The 15362-nt window shown below is 40.2% G+C and overlaps 1 protein-coding gene across 1 annotated transcript in view; it reads right to left on the reverse strand.

Annotated features, from left to right (window-relative positions):
* ncanb (neurocan b) overlaps nt 1-15362 on the reverse strand; it is a 113744-nt gene that overhangs the window by 17484 nt on the left and 80898 nt on the right. The window contains exon 11 of the mRNA XM_014999217.2: nt 10751-10864. Coding sequence (XP_014854703.2) covers nt 10751-10864 — 114 coding nt within the window. The remainder of the gene's footprint in view (nt 1-10750; nt 10865-15362) is intronic.

Below are 15362 nucleotides of genomic sequence, written 5' to 3' on the forward strand. Positions count from 1 at the left end.
GCAAATGCCTCAGGAGGCCTAAAAAAAAAAAAAAAAAAAAAAAAAAGAGCAGCTAACTCCAGAGTGGGTGTAAAGAAAACAAAGAAAAAAGAAAAAGATAAAGAGACGAGAAGAGAAATACAAAAAAAAAGAGATCAAAAATAAACAGCCATGTTTTCTCCCCCTCAGATCTTCAGCGAAGTCTCTGCTGATTTCTTCTCCCACTCGCTGACAGCGCGGCTCAAAGCCCGACATCACATCAACCTCTTCAAATATTTAGACATTATTCAACTTGTCTCCTTTTTCTCATTTTTACTCTGTCAGACAGAGAGGGAGGGAGAGAGGGAGGTGGGGGCCGATTAATATTCCCAGAGACTCCAGCGAACAGCAGTTAGGAAATAAAAGGCCATAAACTTCCAGCAAACTGATTGGGTCGTTTATCCACATCGCCGAGTGATGTGTCGGGTGCCTGGCTCTTTTAGATCCCCCTGAATGATGAAGCGGCTGTTTGCATTTACACACGCGGTGTAGGTGAGCGCGTGTGTGTGTGTGTGTGTGTGTGTGTGCGTGCTTTGCTTCGCCTCTTTGAAAGCTGACAGCTCAGTGTGCCGTTCGCGAGAGGGCAGATGACAGTGGTCCGCCGAGGAAAGAAATGAGTGAGAGCGAGAATCTGCTGATAGCCAGTGTCAAAAAAAAAAAGTGCGAGTGTGTCAGGAATGTGCAAACGGCTGAGGATTTAATAATGGCTATTATGAGCGTGGTGTTGATTAATGGAACATCTTAATAGTGTGATTCTCACAATTAGCACTAATGAATGTTGCCTCGTCGGAGCTGGAGAGCACAACAGGAATGACCGATGCCAGTCTGAGGACTCGCTCTGCATAATTATACCCCAGATGAGTCTTTGTCGATTGATGCCGATGGAGCAGGCTGATATGCAAGCGCAAGAAATTGATGCCTTTCTGTCTAGAAGGGAAAACAAAAGAAAAAAACAGAATATCACACGTGTGTGTGTTTAGGCCAGGGATTTTAGCTAGCGGCTCACAGGATTTTTAATCCTTATCTGGAAAAACTCGGCTCCCGATATGTTGTACATGTAGAGTCTGTGATTTCCTTAGAGCACTCCAAGCAAGATGTTTGTCAGGCGTTTTTTTTTGTTTTTTTTTTTTTTTTTTGCCCTGCCAGTTGTGAACGATTTTCATGTGCACAGCTAAAAATAACAACAACAACAACAAAAACAAACTGTACAGTATTGATACAATGGAAGTATTCACAGTCTGCGGTGAAGGATCAGAAATCCTGATTGTAAGCGGAGCCTCAAAATACAAAGTAGAAACAAGAACAAAAGACAAAAATTGTAAATTGTTGAATATTAGGTTAAATGTAGTAAGTAGATTTAAAAGGTTGCTTATTTGGCTCATCAAAGGTTTCATTTGCACATAAATCTGGCTTTCATGTCAGGCTAAAACGCTGCCAGGACTCCTTCATGGGAAAGATGAAAGGCCAGATTGTTGAGATGTACAAACAAGGCATCTCACAATAATAATAATAATAATAATAATAATTAATTGCCAAGAAGTTGGTGGGCAGGTAGAAAAAGGAGAAAACTGCAGCCTTCACTGCGTGACTTCTGAGTTAAATAGTGTTATTTCACTGCAATTTAAAGATTAAATTTGAGCATGTACAGTCTAATCAGGCTTCAGACTGTAATTCAGTTAACACATGGAGGCTATCCTTAAGACTCGAAGAGCATTTATGTCACAGAATGGGGAAGAGGTGAGTGGAAATTGAAGGACTTTCACAAAGCCAAAGCCCCAAAGTTTATACAAATTGGAATATAAGGAAAATGTCTAAAGGAAGAAGGGAAATATTTGGACCGACATCACTTGCTGTCATCATTATACAATTGTACTGGGGTGGGAAAAGACGAGTAGGATCATTTCAGAATAAATGTCATGTCTGATGACAGATACAAGCGTTATTCGTCCACAAAAGGACAGCTGAGCTATAGTCACATAAAAAAAGCTAAACAATCTGCAAACTGAGAAAAGAAGAAACAGAGTCACAGTCAGACATCTAGCTAGCTAATGGTCACTATGAATCACAATTTTTCAGATGGAAAAACACGAGCGAGCAACCATACAAACTATGTTAATCAGGAGTAATTTCTCAATAAAAACGGCAACAGTGGGGAAAATTTGGCAGCATGAAGTACAGAAAACAAGTTTTTTCACAAGATTGTCCCCGTTTTAGACCCGCTACTGATCCAATTCTGTTCAACGTAAACAGAAATCTGATTGCAATTACTTTGCTAACCCCAGAGGTGATGGCATGTCTGGACTTAAGGGGTTAATCAACAGCAAATCAACTCAGTAACTTAATTGATGTACTTCAGGAAGACAGTGTAAAAACAAACACAATTGTTGGCTCTCTATTCAATTACATCAAAAGGAGAAACAAAACAAAACAAAACAAAACAAAAAAAAAACATTTAACCAATGCTTAAATCAAAACCCTTGACAGTCAAATGCTTTGGAGTTTTTTCTTACATTTTGTTGCAGATCTTAAAGTAGGACGAGCTCTTTGAATAATGTTTGCGACAGAAACTCCAACAACAAATGAAAACCGAGGAAACGAATCTGTTTTAAACTTTGCTTTCCGAGCAGGATCTGATTTATGCGGGATATTAGAACGAGGAGGGAAAGAAACGGATTCGACATGAAGCATTGCTCAGAGGACTGTTTTACACCTCTCCATCAGACATGTTCATTATTGCACAGCGGAGAAAAATAGATACCGCTCTGACTACTGTGCTTCCCCACCAGTTTTGTCTCTTTTCTGTCTTCACAGTTTCATTCCCCTCTGTCTGAACTTATTTTAACTTGAGGAAAGAGAATAACAGTTCCTTAAGAAGAAATATGTCTATTTATGCACCTTGAATTAGAATAACTCTCCTGCTTTTCTGCATGACGTGAGTTTTGAAAAGAGCTGCATTTAATATAATTTGGGGTGAGAGTGACACCGTTTGAATAACTTCTCTTGGCTTAGACTAAACTCCAGGAATATTATATGTGTGTGTGTGTGTGTGTATTTTTTTTCTCTGCATGCAACTGCTGCAGACGAGATAACCAAATGGGCTCCAGCTTCTTTTCTTCTTAGACTTAACCGTGTGTCCCTCTTAACACGTATCAGGAGCAGAAATGTTTACTGTAACGACCGGGTTTCAAGAACTGTAGAGATGCGCAAAATTTTATTTCACCTTCCAAGCAGCTTGTTGGTGACAGATTTAAAGAGCTTTTGCAGGATCTGTGACGACGTGAAGAAAATGTGTCTCTTACTCTAATCTAGACTCACTAAATTATATAAGGAATAATAAAACTCAAACACAGAGCTCCAGTTCAAAAAGAATACAGAAAAAAATGAAACACTCCAAAATGTCCAGTAGTTGTTTTGCAACTGGATAGAGTCACATTTGAGTCAAAAGGTAAATATACTGGCTAGATTTGTTAATATTTTTAAGGAAAATATTAGAAAATAGGGCTAGGCTCCTCTGTATCAACCAGGTACAGATATTAAGAAATACAGAGGTTTAATAAAAGTACCTGTTACAAATATACAGAAATCTTTTTGTCATTCCATTACAATCTTTAAAGTCAAAATACTGAGATGCCAAAGAAAGTGTTGGAGTTTTTCTTTTTTGCTGTACAGTACGAAGCTTGGCTGAGAGAAACCTGCTGCACCAACTAGAAAAAGTGTTTCTGTTGTGAAAAAGCGTACGGAGATACAACCGCTTGATGATACTGATTCATAAAACTCTCCACGGTTTGGCTCCAGCCTACATAGATTCTTTACGCTCCAACAATCGTTTTTTTTTCTCACGCGTTCAAACAGAAAAAAGGGAAGCAAGCGCTCGGTGCGATGGCTCCTACAGCATTAAATGATCTTATTTTATTGGACTTTTTTTCTTAAAAACAAGCAACATGAACCTATCAATCGGTGTCGTTGCTTTTAAGCTATTTTTCCAACTTGTTTTAACTTTGCGTAACCAGCTTGCTTGCGTGTTGCAGAATTCAGCCTAAGTCCCTCTTGAAACTGAGATCTGAATCTCAACGAGGTTTGACCTGGTTGAATAAGGGGAATTAAAAAAAGAACAAAAACGACAGCCACGATGAGCTTTCATTCACCCAGCTACGTAGTTCAACTAATTTAATAGCAAATATCAGCTTGTTATAGCATTTCTCTGCCAAGTAAAGCTACTGTCTTTAACTTGTAGGTAAAACAGAAACCTGGTCGCTCATACCGAGTCAGATTTTTCTGGATCTGCTTCTTACTGAAAGGAAACTGCTGCTCTCCACCGTCCCCCACATGGTTTGCTGTGAAGCCAGTGACTCAGTGGAATTGGCTTCAGACAATAAGACCTTTATGTTAGGTTAAATGTCCAATTTGAACAGAGTCTGACTTCAAGTGTTAAAAGTGACAACAGGACGAGATCTGCTGCCTTGTGATGCACTCCCTGTCGTTGTTAGTCGCTTCCGTCTTGCTCTGCTCCTCATTAGTTTCGGAGTAAATCATCTGTTGGTTGCTTCCACCTCACTGCACCAGTGTTGCTGCCGGCACAGACACACTCAAAAGTATGTCTGTTTGCCCCAGATTAACCTCTTTAGGAGGTAGGTTGTGCTCCACTTTGCCTTCGGTTCCCCCGTCAGGCTGTCTAGTTTTTGTTTCCCTGTCGAAAGCAAGTTTAGTTTTCTGTGTCTAAATCAGGTGCAACTTCATTGTGCTTGAAAAGGAGAGCTGACTTTTCCACAACAAGGGCGTTTGCTTTCCTTTAATTCTTTCAGTCAAAAACTGAATGCAAAACTGAACTCTTGCTGCAGTAAGATAACGTAGTTGTCAAACGTATCTAAAAATGCATCTTTTCTGTGTAAATGCTGATATTGTAACCTTCTTAGCCTGTATTTCCCAACAGGCTTCGATGAGGCAAGAGTATGCATAAAACTAAACGAATTTCTCTTTTATATTGGATACTTAATTTAATTTTATACAATACACATTGTAGTAACCATACCCGCTGTTAAATATTTAATCCCATTTGATGAGTTATGAATATCAGAACACTCTACAAACGAATGAGGCAATCGGTCCAGATTTTGACATATGTCAAACACGCTCACCCATTACCATGGCAACTGACAACAGCTCCACTAACTGATCGAATAGAGATTATGTTCAAGTGTACCTGGATTATCAATACCATCAAAGTAAAGACTTCCCACAGAAAGACCGGGACATAATACCCCAAAGTTAACATTCGGTCCATTACAGTGAAGGTTGATTAGCTAATTTAAACACCTACAAAGTTTCCCTGCAGAAAACTTGCTAAGCCCGGCGGTAGGGTGCCGGAGCAGTCATTCATCCAGCGGCCCGCCGAGTTTTTGAGTGGAAAAATATTTAAAGTTGGCAGGAAGTTTGAAAATATCACTTGATAATTATCTGTTATTGGAAGATTAACACCTGGACACCAACTATCAAGTGTTAAAAAAAATGCAAACATTTTAAAAAGACTTAAAATAACTAAGCAATGCTTAGCCTGGTGGCCCGCCAGACTTATAATACTCTGGGGGAAACCCTGACCTGCCCTACAGTGACAGTCACAGTGGGTGTGTGGGTCGCCTTGTTTTCCTGTCAACTGAACCGAAACACACCGAAAAACACAACACATGAACATGTTAAGATTGCATAAGACAACCACCAGCATTGCTGACTTAATGCATTGCAACGGTGCGAGTGCAATGCATGTTAATCACAAAATGTACAATCCAGCAGTATAACGCTGTCATTAAATGTCAATTTAGTTTTAGAGTCCCGGCAGGTTTGAGGTTGTCAGACTCTCTCCATTTTCAGAACGATGCGTTGATAAATGTCTAAATGTTTATAGTTTTATAACATAGACCCGCTATAAACCTCTGACCTCATTACTATTTGTCAGCTAACTAATTTCTGTACCAAATCTCTACAGGCCTTCGCAGAACAGCTGTATTGATATGAAATCACACACAGGCAGACTACACTGACACCTAAAGGTAATAATTAGTTACACTGTTTTTTAAATATGTTTGCGTCAATTTTCTAATGTTTATTGTTTAAATGCTTCGAAAACGGCAGCCGAATAAAACCCCCCCAGGATTGTGGTTGCAACACAAAGAACGTAAAGCGTTGTGTTTGCACACTGATGGGTTGGAGAAAAGATGTTTGCTTTAGCTAAAAGTTCTCCAACCTTCACGCACTAACCTGCTAACCTGCGACACAAATCATCATCTTTCATCTTTCAGCCCCACGTGAAACAAAGCGACAAGTTGTTCCCACACGGAACGACGCACGAGTGCAAACATGCTAACAGAGTACAACAACAATTTTATCGGCGCACCAGGAGAGACGGAGGAAAGATTCAAGAAATGCAGAAAGCGGAGGAAGAAAGGCGAGGAGGGAAACATCAAACGGAGATAGTAGCGGGATAGCAGAGAAGCAAATCCACGCTCAGAGATGTACGCATATTGTCATTTTTTTTCTCTCTCTCTAGACAGACAAAAGAAGGAAGAATCATAGCAAAGAAAAAAAAAACCCTGAGTCACTGAGTTATAGATGTATTAAAAATGAGATTGGAACAAAGCGACTGATGAGGTGTTGTGCTTTCTTTGTCAATTTTCATGCCAGTCAGGCTGCAGAGGAATCATTTGTGTCTTCTCTGATTAGGCAAAAAAGAAAAAGAAAAAATCTGCAGGAGAGACTCTGCTTTAGTTTTTGCATTTTGCATGAGTCTGAATGAAGGCTTACTTACCCACTCTACCTCCAGTTTGGCAAATTTACCTTCAATAAATTTAACAAAAGCTGCAAGAAAGTAAAGTCTAATAGCATAATTATTTTGACCACAGACAGAAGATGATTACTAATCCCTCAAACGTCAAGTCTCAGAGTGGAAAATTGAAACAAACAAATGTTAAAATCCACTGATAAAACCTGTGAATTATCAAATGTTCTTCTTTGCAGCGTACGGTCACTTGAGGACTTGAGCCCTGTCAGCTAACTTTTATTGACTCCAAGATGGGATCTCCATGGTAACAGGCTGGAGGAAGCCTGCAACGGACCGTATCTGGCCTGCATCTGAAGCTCGCAGTGCCTGCCTCTAAACATAATCGAGCACAAACACTCGGGAACACTTGCACCGAAGCACACACCGGAAAAAAAAAAAAAAAAGAGAGAGAAACTGGAGCACTTTAGTGGGAAAGGGACCAACAGGATGACATTTAAATGGATGGAGGCTTTGGCGGAACAAATGAGTTCATTTCTGCTGTTCTTGTTGCAGTTCAGACCTCCCTCTGGATATAAAATGGTGATCCCGCTGAAATGACAGAGCGACGCCTGTTGAGAATTGTACTCTTCCCTGCTGAATTCCCCATTTCTGCAGGCCCAGGGCAACGAGAGATAAAAGCAACAGGAAAACAGAGAGTTTAGTTATACACAATCAGCCCTGCTGCTCCCAATCAGTCATGATGGTAGCAACACAGCACGAGGGGGAACAGAGGCTCCGCTCCGGCGAATGTAAAAACGCGTGGCACACATAGGTTGTGTTTGCGTGTGTGTGTAAGACACAAAAAAGCAGAAGACAAGTGTGCACAACGCTGAAGGTTAAATAGAATGGAATGTAGGAGACCAAGTGTTTGTACTGAAGATGTACATTAACGAGAGCCTCAACATCAATTTCACAAAATCGTCAAGGTGTTTAAACATTTATATCAGATCAAATGAAGATCCTCTGATCAAAAAGGTATTTTTAAAACATATCAATTTATGGCGCACTTGGACAAAGTCCAGCTGATGTAGCACAGGCACTTAGCACCTATTTTATTCAATCAGAACCTTCTTTAGTAAAGTACAGTAAAAACTGTCAAAAGGACAGCAAGTCAACAAACACGCCAGGATCAATATCTGAAGTTTAAAGTTGCTGCATTATAAATACATTTAGAGCTAAAGACAAACATTTTGAGAGAAATCAATTTTAGAAAAAACATGCCAGGACGCTGATGCTGTAATACCTGTGCTCTGCCAGAAGGCGGTAGTAGTATTGACATTGACTACATTAAAATTTAGAAGAAGTAGATCTTGAGGATGTCTAAAGCAGAGCTAGACTAGAGATTCTCCCAAAACCAAAGCTGGACGTGTAAAATGCGATCCAATGTGTAACTCTCATTTTTTAATTTTAAAAATTGAGTTAAAAAAAAAAAAAAAAAAAAAAAATCAAAATTGACAAATCACACATTAATATGTGCAATACTGCAATTGCAAAGGATTGCTTGAATGCTATTTCTTTGTTGATATTTAGTTGAATATTTAAACTGCCATGTAAGCATATTCTGCCTGCTTGTAAAATATTTGGGTTGAGTTGGGTGGATTTTCCATGCCCTCGATACACAAAAGTACTTTTATTACCTGATGTTGACGCTTATTGAGAGTTGTGGGGACAGTGTGAAGTAGAAGAAAAAACGAAAGGAGTCAATAAAACGTGGGCTAAATTTAATCGATATCTTCTTTGCAGTACTGAACAGTGGTGTCACAATGACGTTTTCCTGGTACCGTACAGCTATAATGTGGATGGTGGGTGCACATCGAGGAAAAGAAATGTCTAGTTTCATGTGGGGAGAACCTCAATCATTTTTTTATTGCATTTCCAAGCAGTTAAAATGGGAAATAGGAAATCCAAGTCCTATGTTTGCCAACTAGATTCCCACAGAGCATCGTACAGGGAACAACTCCCTTTAGTATGATCTAGTAATATGGTTGTCTGCCTGCATCATCTTTGTGGTGAAATAAAAAACATAAGTTGTCAAATTTCATATCAAATGTCATATCCTTGCTCAGCTGATGTTGTTGACATCTGAGTGTACTGAAAATAAGTCGTGATACGTTTCCAAACGTCACAGCGCAGATGCACACCCAAGCATGCAGCAACAAAGACTAATGTGCAGTTTGAAAATACAAAATATGTAAAAAGCAAACCTTTTGATCCCTTTTAAGACTGGTTGGGATGTAATTCTACACTTACAATGAACCCAAATTAGATTGTCATCCCACAATCCAGCACTTCCTTGTGTCCAAACAACGGATCATTCATGAACAGAGACAAACATACAACTGGATCAGGAATAGAGAACACATGGGTCGCTGTTGTTGCAAAGGCAAAATAGAAAAACAAGATCAATTCTGTGCTGATAGGTCAGTTTTCTCCGTTTAAATCTGCCAAATAAAGCCATTGTTGTTTAGACGGCATTTGTCATTTAATAGTTCATTATTTACCGTGCTTCATTTCCTGCACTCTGTCAGTTTGGCATTGATTGCTGCATCCTGAGAGCATAACAAGACAAGGCATTCCACAGTAATAATGAAAAACTACAGTAAGTCAAAAGTCGAGACGAACGATGAGTCATAAATCAAAGTCTCCGAGCATCTTTCTGCACGTTGATCTCTCACTCGCATACTCAAAATGTATGGTTTTCTTAAAACCTCCTATTTCTTATGTACTCTCGTGCAGTCGCTGAAAAACACTAAGGAGTGTTATTTTATTGAAATATGACAGAATGTTACATTAGAGATATTTTCTTTAATATTTCTGCAAATATCCCCACGTTGAAATTCTGCAAAATGCTTTGTATCAGATGAGTTGAACCGAATCACTAGTGCGTTTGGCGTGAATGCTGATTTATCGCCACGCTACAGATGCACGTTTTTAGTAAATGTAAGAGTTTGGAATTGATGTTTTTAATTTTCTACGATGGACTGGTGACCTGTCAGTGTGACCCCACCCCTATAACCCCTGAACTTAGCCTCCAGCGCCGCTGGGACCCTGCAAGAATAAACTAGTATTGAAAATAGGTAGAGGACTGCATGGATGTTTTAATTGCAAACTGCTGATAAAATAGGAATAAATATCGAAAAACAGGCAAACTTTCAATCAGTTTCTTCTGAATTTCTGCCACTCTCTGTTCTTGCCCAGCTGTCAGGTTTTTTTTTTTTTTTTTTTTTTGCAGTTTGTTGGAATGAAACAGGCTATTCTTGTGTTTTTTTATTGAACAGGAACACACAGCTAGGGTCAAAATCAGATCAGAAGGAATACTAATAAACAAAACAGCGGTGGGTTTTTCCTCTCCGTAGCCTCGGAGTGAACATGTCTGTCATATTTCCATCCAACCATCTTCCACTGCCCTCTCCTCACGTGGGAATTTTGGTAATTTCCATAAAACAGAAATTCCCCTTGTAGAAAACAAAACCATCTGGACGCAGGTGTTCTGTATTAATCCATCATATTATCTCTCAGGGCTTCCCTGTATTTATTCCTCCTCCCCCTCTCTTGTTCCTGTCCTCCCCCTCTTCCCTCCCTCCATCCACACACCCTCATTAAACTTCTATCTCTTCACTTTCTTTAGGCATGCTCCTCTCCTCCTGTGCCCATGTCATCAGCATCTCCCCACATCCTTTCCGGTTCTTCAACCTCTACTCCAACATCTCGCATCCGCAGCCTCTTCATCTCAATTTTTTTGTGTGTGTGCTTGTCTTTCTTTTTTTAAACTCATTTTCCAAACTTCTTGCTCCGCTCCCAATTATTTCCTTCCCCTCCATCATCTACATCTTTTCATTATCATCTTTCTGCTCTTCTTCTGCTGCCACGCAACACAACAAAAAGAGGAAGGCAGCGCTCGCTCGCTGCCTGCATTGTTACCTTTTTCGCACGTAGCTCCGCCGTAGCTGGGCAGGCAGAGGCACACAAAGGAGTTGATCTCGTCGATGCAGGTTCCTCCGTTCTGGCACGGATTAGACTGGCAGTCGTCGATGTCTGGAGGGAAACATTGAAGGGAGAACAGGGGATGGAGTCAAAGTCGTGTTTGCACTCCTTCAACTTTTTCACATTTTGAGACACTACAACCGCATCTTTCATTGGACTTTAATGGGGTTTTCTGTGGCAAAGCAACACAAAGCAGAGCACACTTGGAAAGGGGATAGACAGGCATACAGTTAGCTATTTTATTTCTGACAAATAAGAATCTGAAAATCGGTGCTGCATACTTAGCTACCCGACACTGGTCAATGTTTGTATAATCCTCTTTTAATTGCCATCTGTTTAGAGATTTCCAGAGAGTAAAACACATAAACATTCGCCTTTGTAAAACACACAAGTCACCGTCAAGTTAGATAAGGATGTAATGTTGATACGTGACAATGTGTCACGCTGGAGTCTAATTTGGATTCAGGTCTGGGCTTTGACTGGGCCATAACAATACAAGCCTAAACTCTTCCACGGGATTTCCACTGCAAGTTTTTTGAGCATATTCATTCAAAGTAGAGGAGGTGAAGACAAAGTGAATGCCAAACTCTCCAGATTGTTGTTTTTTTTTTAAGCTGCCACCATTTTAAACTACTTTGTGGTAGTCCGCCACATAAAACGCCAATAAACCGCAATTATATTTGAGGTTGCGATGTCACAAGATGTGTCGAAAATTAGGACAAATCAACACACTCTTTCATACACAAACATCCCTCTTCAGACAGCAGTTTGCGCAGCTACCTGCCACAGCTCAACGCCAAGTTTTAGTCAGATTAGAGGTGTTCCTGTGAAAGTTATAATTAGGGCAAATTGATTGAATTCATCAGCGAGCTGTTTGGGGATGCAGTGGAGCGCATGAAGCTAATTTGCAATGAGTTTGCAGGACGTGGAGCAGCGCTGCAGTTGAACCCTGAGCAGCAAAAGCGAGGGAGAGCACACACACACACACACACACACACACACACACGCACACACACGCGCACACACACACACACACAGACGCGCGCACAGAAGATTCAATTTGTACCAGTGCACCCATTTCAAATGCTTCACTCATTGGGAACCACAAAACATACATGCAGATCAATTTCAATTAGGCAAACATTCTTTAATTCTAACTTAAGAATTATGTTGCCTCTATAAACAAATTCAACCACATGTTCCACAAAAGCTCATATTCTGTAGAAAAATGCCAACTGTATGTTTTTTTTTCTTTTCTTCTTCTTTTTGGCTGATCTCGGCCTGAAGGCACAATCATTAAAGCTGCAGCTGGCAACTTAACAATCCTCAACCATCACAAGCTCTGAGAGACTCTCTGAGGCTCTGACAAGAGGTCATGGTGGGAGGCAGAGGAACGTCTGAGGGCTGAAGAAAGATATGAAAATGAGAGGATGCTGAAAAGCGGCGCAGAGCCGGGTTAGGAGGCTGAGGCGATGGAAACAAGGATGGAAAGACGGAGCAGAGGTGATTCCATTCTGCGAGGAAGTTGGTGATTTTTGGGGACGGATTGCAGCGGCTTTGCAGGCGGCAGCGTTTGGGCGGGTCAACCCGTTTGGCGCGAACAGCACGACACCTTCGTTGCTGTTGCTCCACTTAGGGCCGGCTGATTTCAAAGGCTGAAGTCGATGCAGACGAAAGATATCGAGCCAGAGGAGATGGAATAAGATGCTCAGTTTAGCCGTGTATGTCTGTCTTAACGTATGATCTGGTGTGAGACAAGAAATGACGACAAAGCAACAAAAAGCAAAATGCATTGTCTACCATGAAAATTAACTTTACATGCTGCATCGAACTGTCTTAAATGGCAATTCTTCTCCTTTCTGTTCAACCTGCAGGAATCTGAAACGGTTCCAAACGACGCACCTGTGAAAATCAAGTTTCACCTCGAAAATGTGGTCATAACCATTAAACCTTGTCATATTTTGTCAAAATTACAAACACAAACTTCGGTCTACAAAAAATAAATGTGTTTTGATCAGATATATTCAATTGTAGCTCTGTGTGTTGAGAATTATTATCCAGCTTGATGATTAAACTTAGTCTTAATCTTAATTCATATGTAGTCCAAGCCGTTCTTTTTTTTTGCATGTAAGCCAAAACCAAAACCCAATCACGCAAAAATAAACCAGTTCAAAGAATACCTGTGGGTTTACAGACAGGTTGTGTCTAAATACTGATATGTGTGAATAAAACATGATTAAAAAAGTTAAAAGGGACATTAAAAAATACAGGAAGGAAAAATCCTTGGGCTCACCTTAACAAATATTTCTACCATTTCTCATTTTGTTGTGTTAATTATCTGTTTATTTCAGATAAACAGAGTTAGAGATCGCCTCTACCCGACCGTCCACATCCTCTCTCTCCGGCGGTCTCTTTTCCTTCCAGCGCTCAGATTTATGTCTTCAATTCTCCTGTAAATTACCTGTGAACTCTGAAGCCAAATAAACCCAGACAACTCCTTCTCATTGCCATATAAAAGTGTTTAACAGATATGAACAATTTCACGCTCGTGAACCCTTGAATTTGTCTGCGATCCTCCATAGGGATTTTTTTTTTTTTTGTTGCTTTCACTAAGCTTGTAATCTATCTCTATTAAACTCCGACTGCATAACATTTTGTATTTTACCGAATTCTGGTGAAAACCCATCTATCCATTTGCTTCAGAATCGGTTCTTTTGTATGGGAGGGTAGGAAATGTAATTTCAAGTGTGGTTTTCTTTACCTGAAATCTAAAAGTCAATCATGTCTGCTGTACTTTCCACCCGTTTCTGAAGAAATGCTTTTACTTTGACTAGTTAGTTGTTTTTGTCTCTGGTTTTAGTGAGTGCCAATTATTCTCTCTCTCTCTCTCTCTCTCTTTCTGACCTGATCACCTTTTTACCCTCTCATCTCCCCATAACCCTGTGCAAGATGAACTGTGTATAAGGAGTAGATGGATGAAGAATTGCACTAATAAGGAAATAAAATCCAGACTAAAAATATCCCATTTTTCAGATAACCTAAAACACTGCTATTTCTGTTGACATATATCCTACATATTCTGCCATGTTGTGTTTTGGGAGCATATAATGTGCGACAGTTATTCTTTTTCTCACCTTCCTCAAAACACTGGTAACTATTAGCATAGGCTAACTGGTGAGGCTAATGCAGGAGAAATGCAGGGGCTGCGTCCAGGAAGCAGATGCTCTCTGTGAACAGAGCGAATCAGAAATGCTGCGTCACGTTTGTAAATCTGTAGCCACTGACTGCGGAAAAGCTGCTGACCTCTGTCCGCTATGCACCTCATCATCCGCCGACCCCGTTCGCCGCTGCTGCACGGCTCAGTTGCTCTTGTTCCCAACCACTCCGCTTCGAACACGAGAGAGCTGCAAATGTTTACAGACCTATTTAGCCACTTAGTTTTCATAAGTGCTCGCATATGGATGCGCTCACTCATTATCTGCATTTTATTTTATTTTTTCTAAATGTGTGACAGTGAGCTGTTTTGCATATGCCCTATTTTCTATTTTCGACAGTAAAAACGATCTGCGGCGACTGATGAAAAGAAATGTCAAAATGGGGAACATTTGAAGTATTTTTACCTTTTCTGCAACACAAAAATAACTGCAGCTTCCGCTTCTGTTATCCTTTGACGTCGCGTTTTAATAAATGCTGGTCCTGTGAAGACGGAGTCAATTGTTTTTTTTTTTTGTTTTTTTTTCTGAATGCAAAAACTAATCTTTGTCTTACCTAATGTTTATGATGACAGCTATTGATTTATCAAACTGATAGCTGTTTAAAGATTACACATTTTGAAAGCGTCTTTCAAAATGTCTTAATTGTTCCCTCTTTGGTTATCTAAGATTAAATAATAAAACATGGAGTGGGGAAGAAGGAGAACAGCTGGGCAGACAAAATGAAAATTTAACATTCAAACAAATGAGAAAGTAAAAAAACAAAAATGATACAAAACACCGCATTCCTGCGTATGTTTACCTTCTGCTCTGTGCAGATTTATTATGTAAATATGCATCTACAAAGGTTGGAGGGTACGAAAAGATCTCATTACGAGTCGCATTCTTCCACAACCGACCTCAGTAGGTGGCAGCCACGGATAAATGAAACCCTGACAGAGCACGAAGGCGCCTTTTTTCCTGTAAGGGACCAAATGCCAGCCGTAGCTACAGATCAAACAGCCGACTGATCAATTACACAGAGAACCTTTGAACCAGTAAATGCCACCCAAAGACTTCACGTCTAACAAGGTTCTACAGAGGTCATGAGGGGATGATATTAATATCAAAGAGGAAGACTTTTTTTATTTTGGCAGACACCCAGAGGAAAATGTACACTTATCAGAGCAAACAAGAGCCGCACTCTCGTGCTAAAAGCCTCGGTACGGGATCCAAAGCTAAAAATTGTACTGTATATGCCAGCGCAGCCCTCCGCTTCCCTGAAACTCTGACAAATCAGGTCAGGCTTTCCACGTTCTCCTAATTGCTGGCGTTGCGTAAAAAACAATAAACCGGCA

Source organism: Poecilia mexicana, unplaced genomic scaffold (assembly GCF_051168715.1).
Source record: "Poecilia mexicana isolate PSO_F unplaced genomic scaffold, ASM5116871v1 scaffold_4, whole genome shotgun sequence".
Taxonomy (NCBI): domain Eukaryota; kingdom Metazoa; phylum Chordata; class Actinopteri; order Cyprinodontiformes; family Poeciliidae; genus Poecilia; species Poecilia mexicana.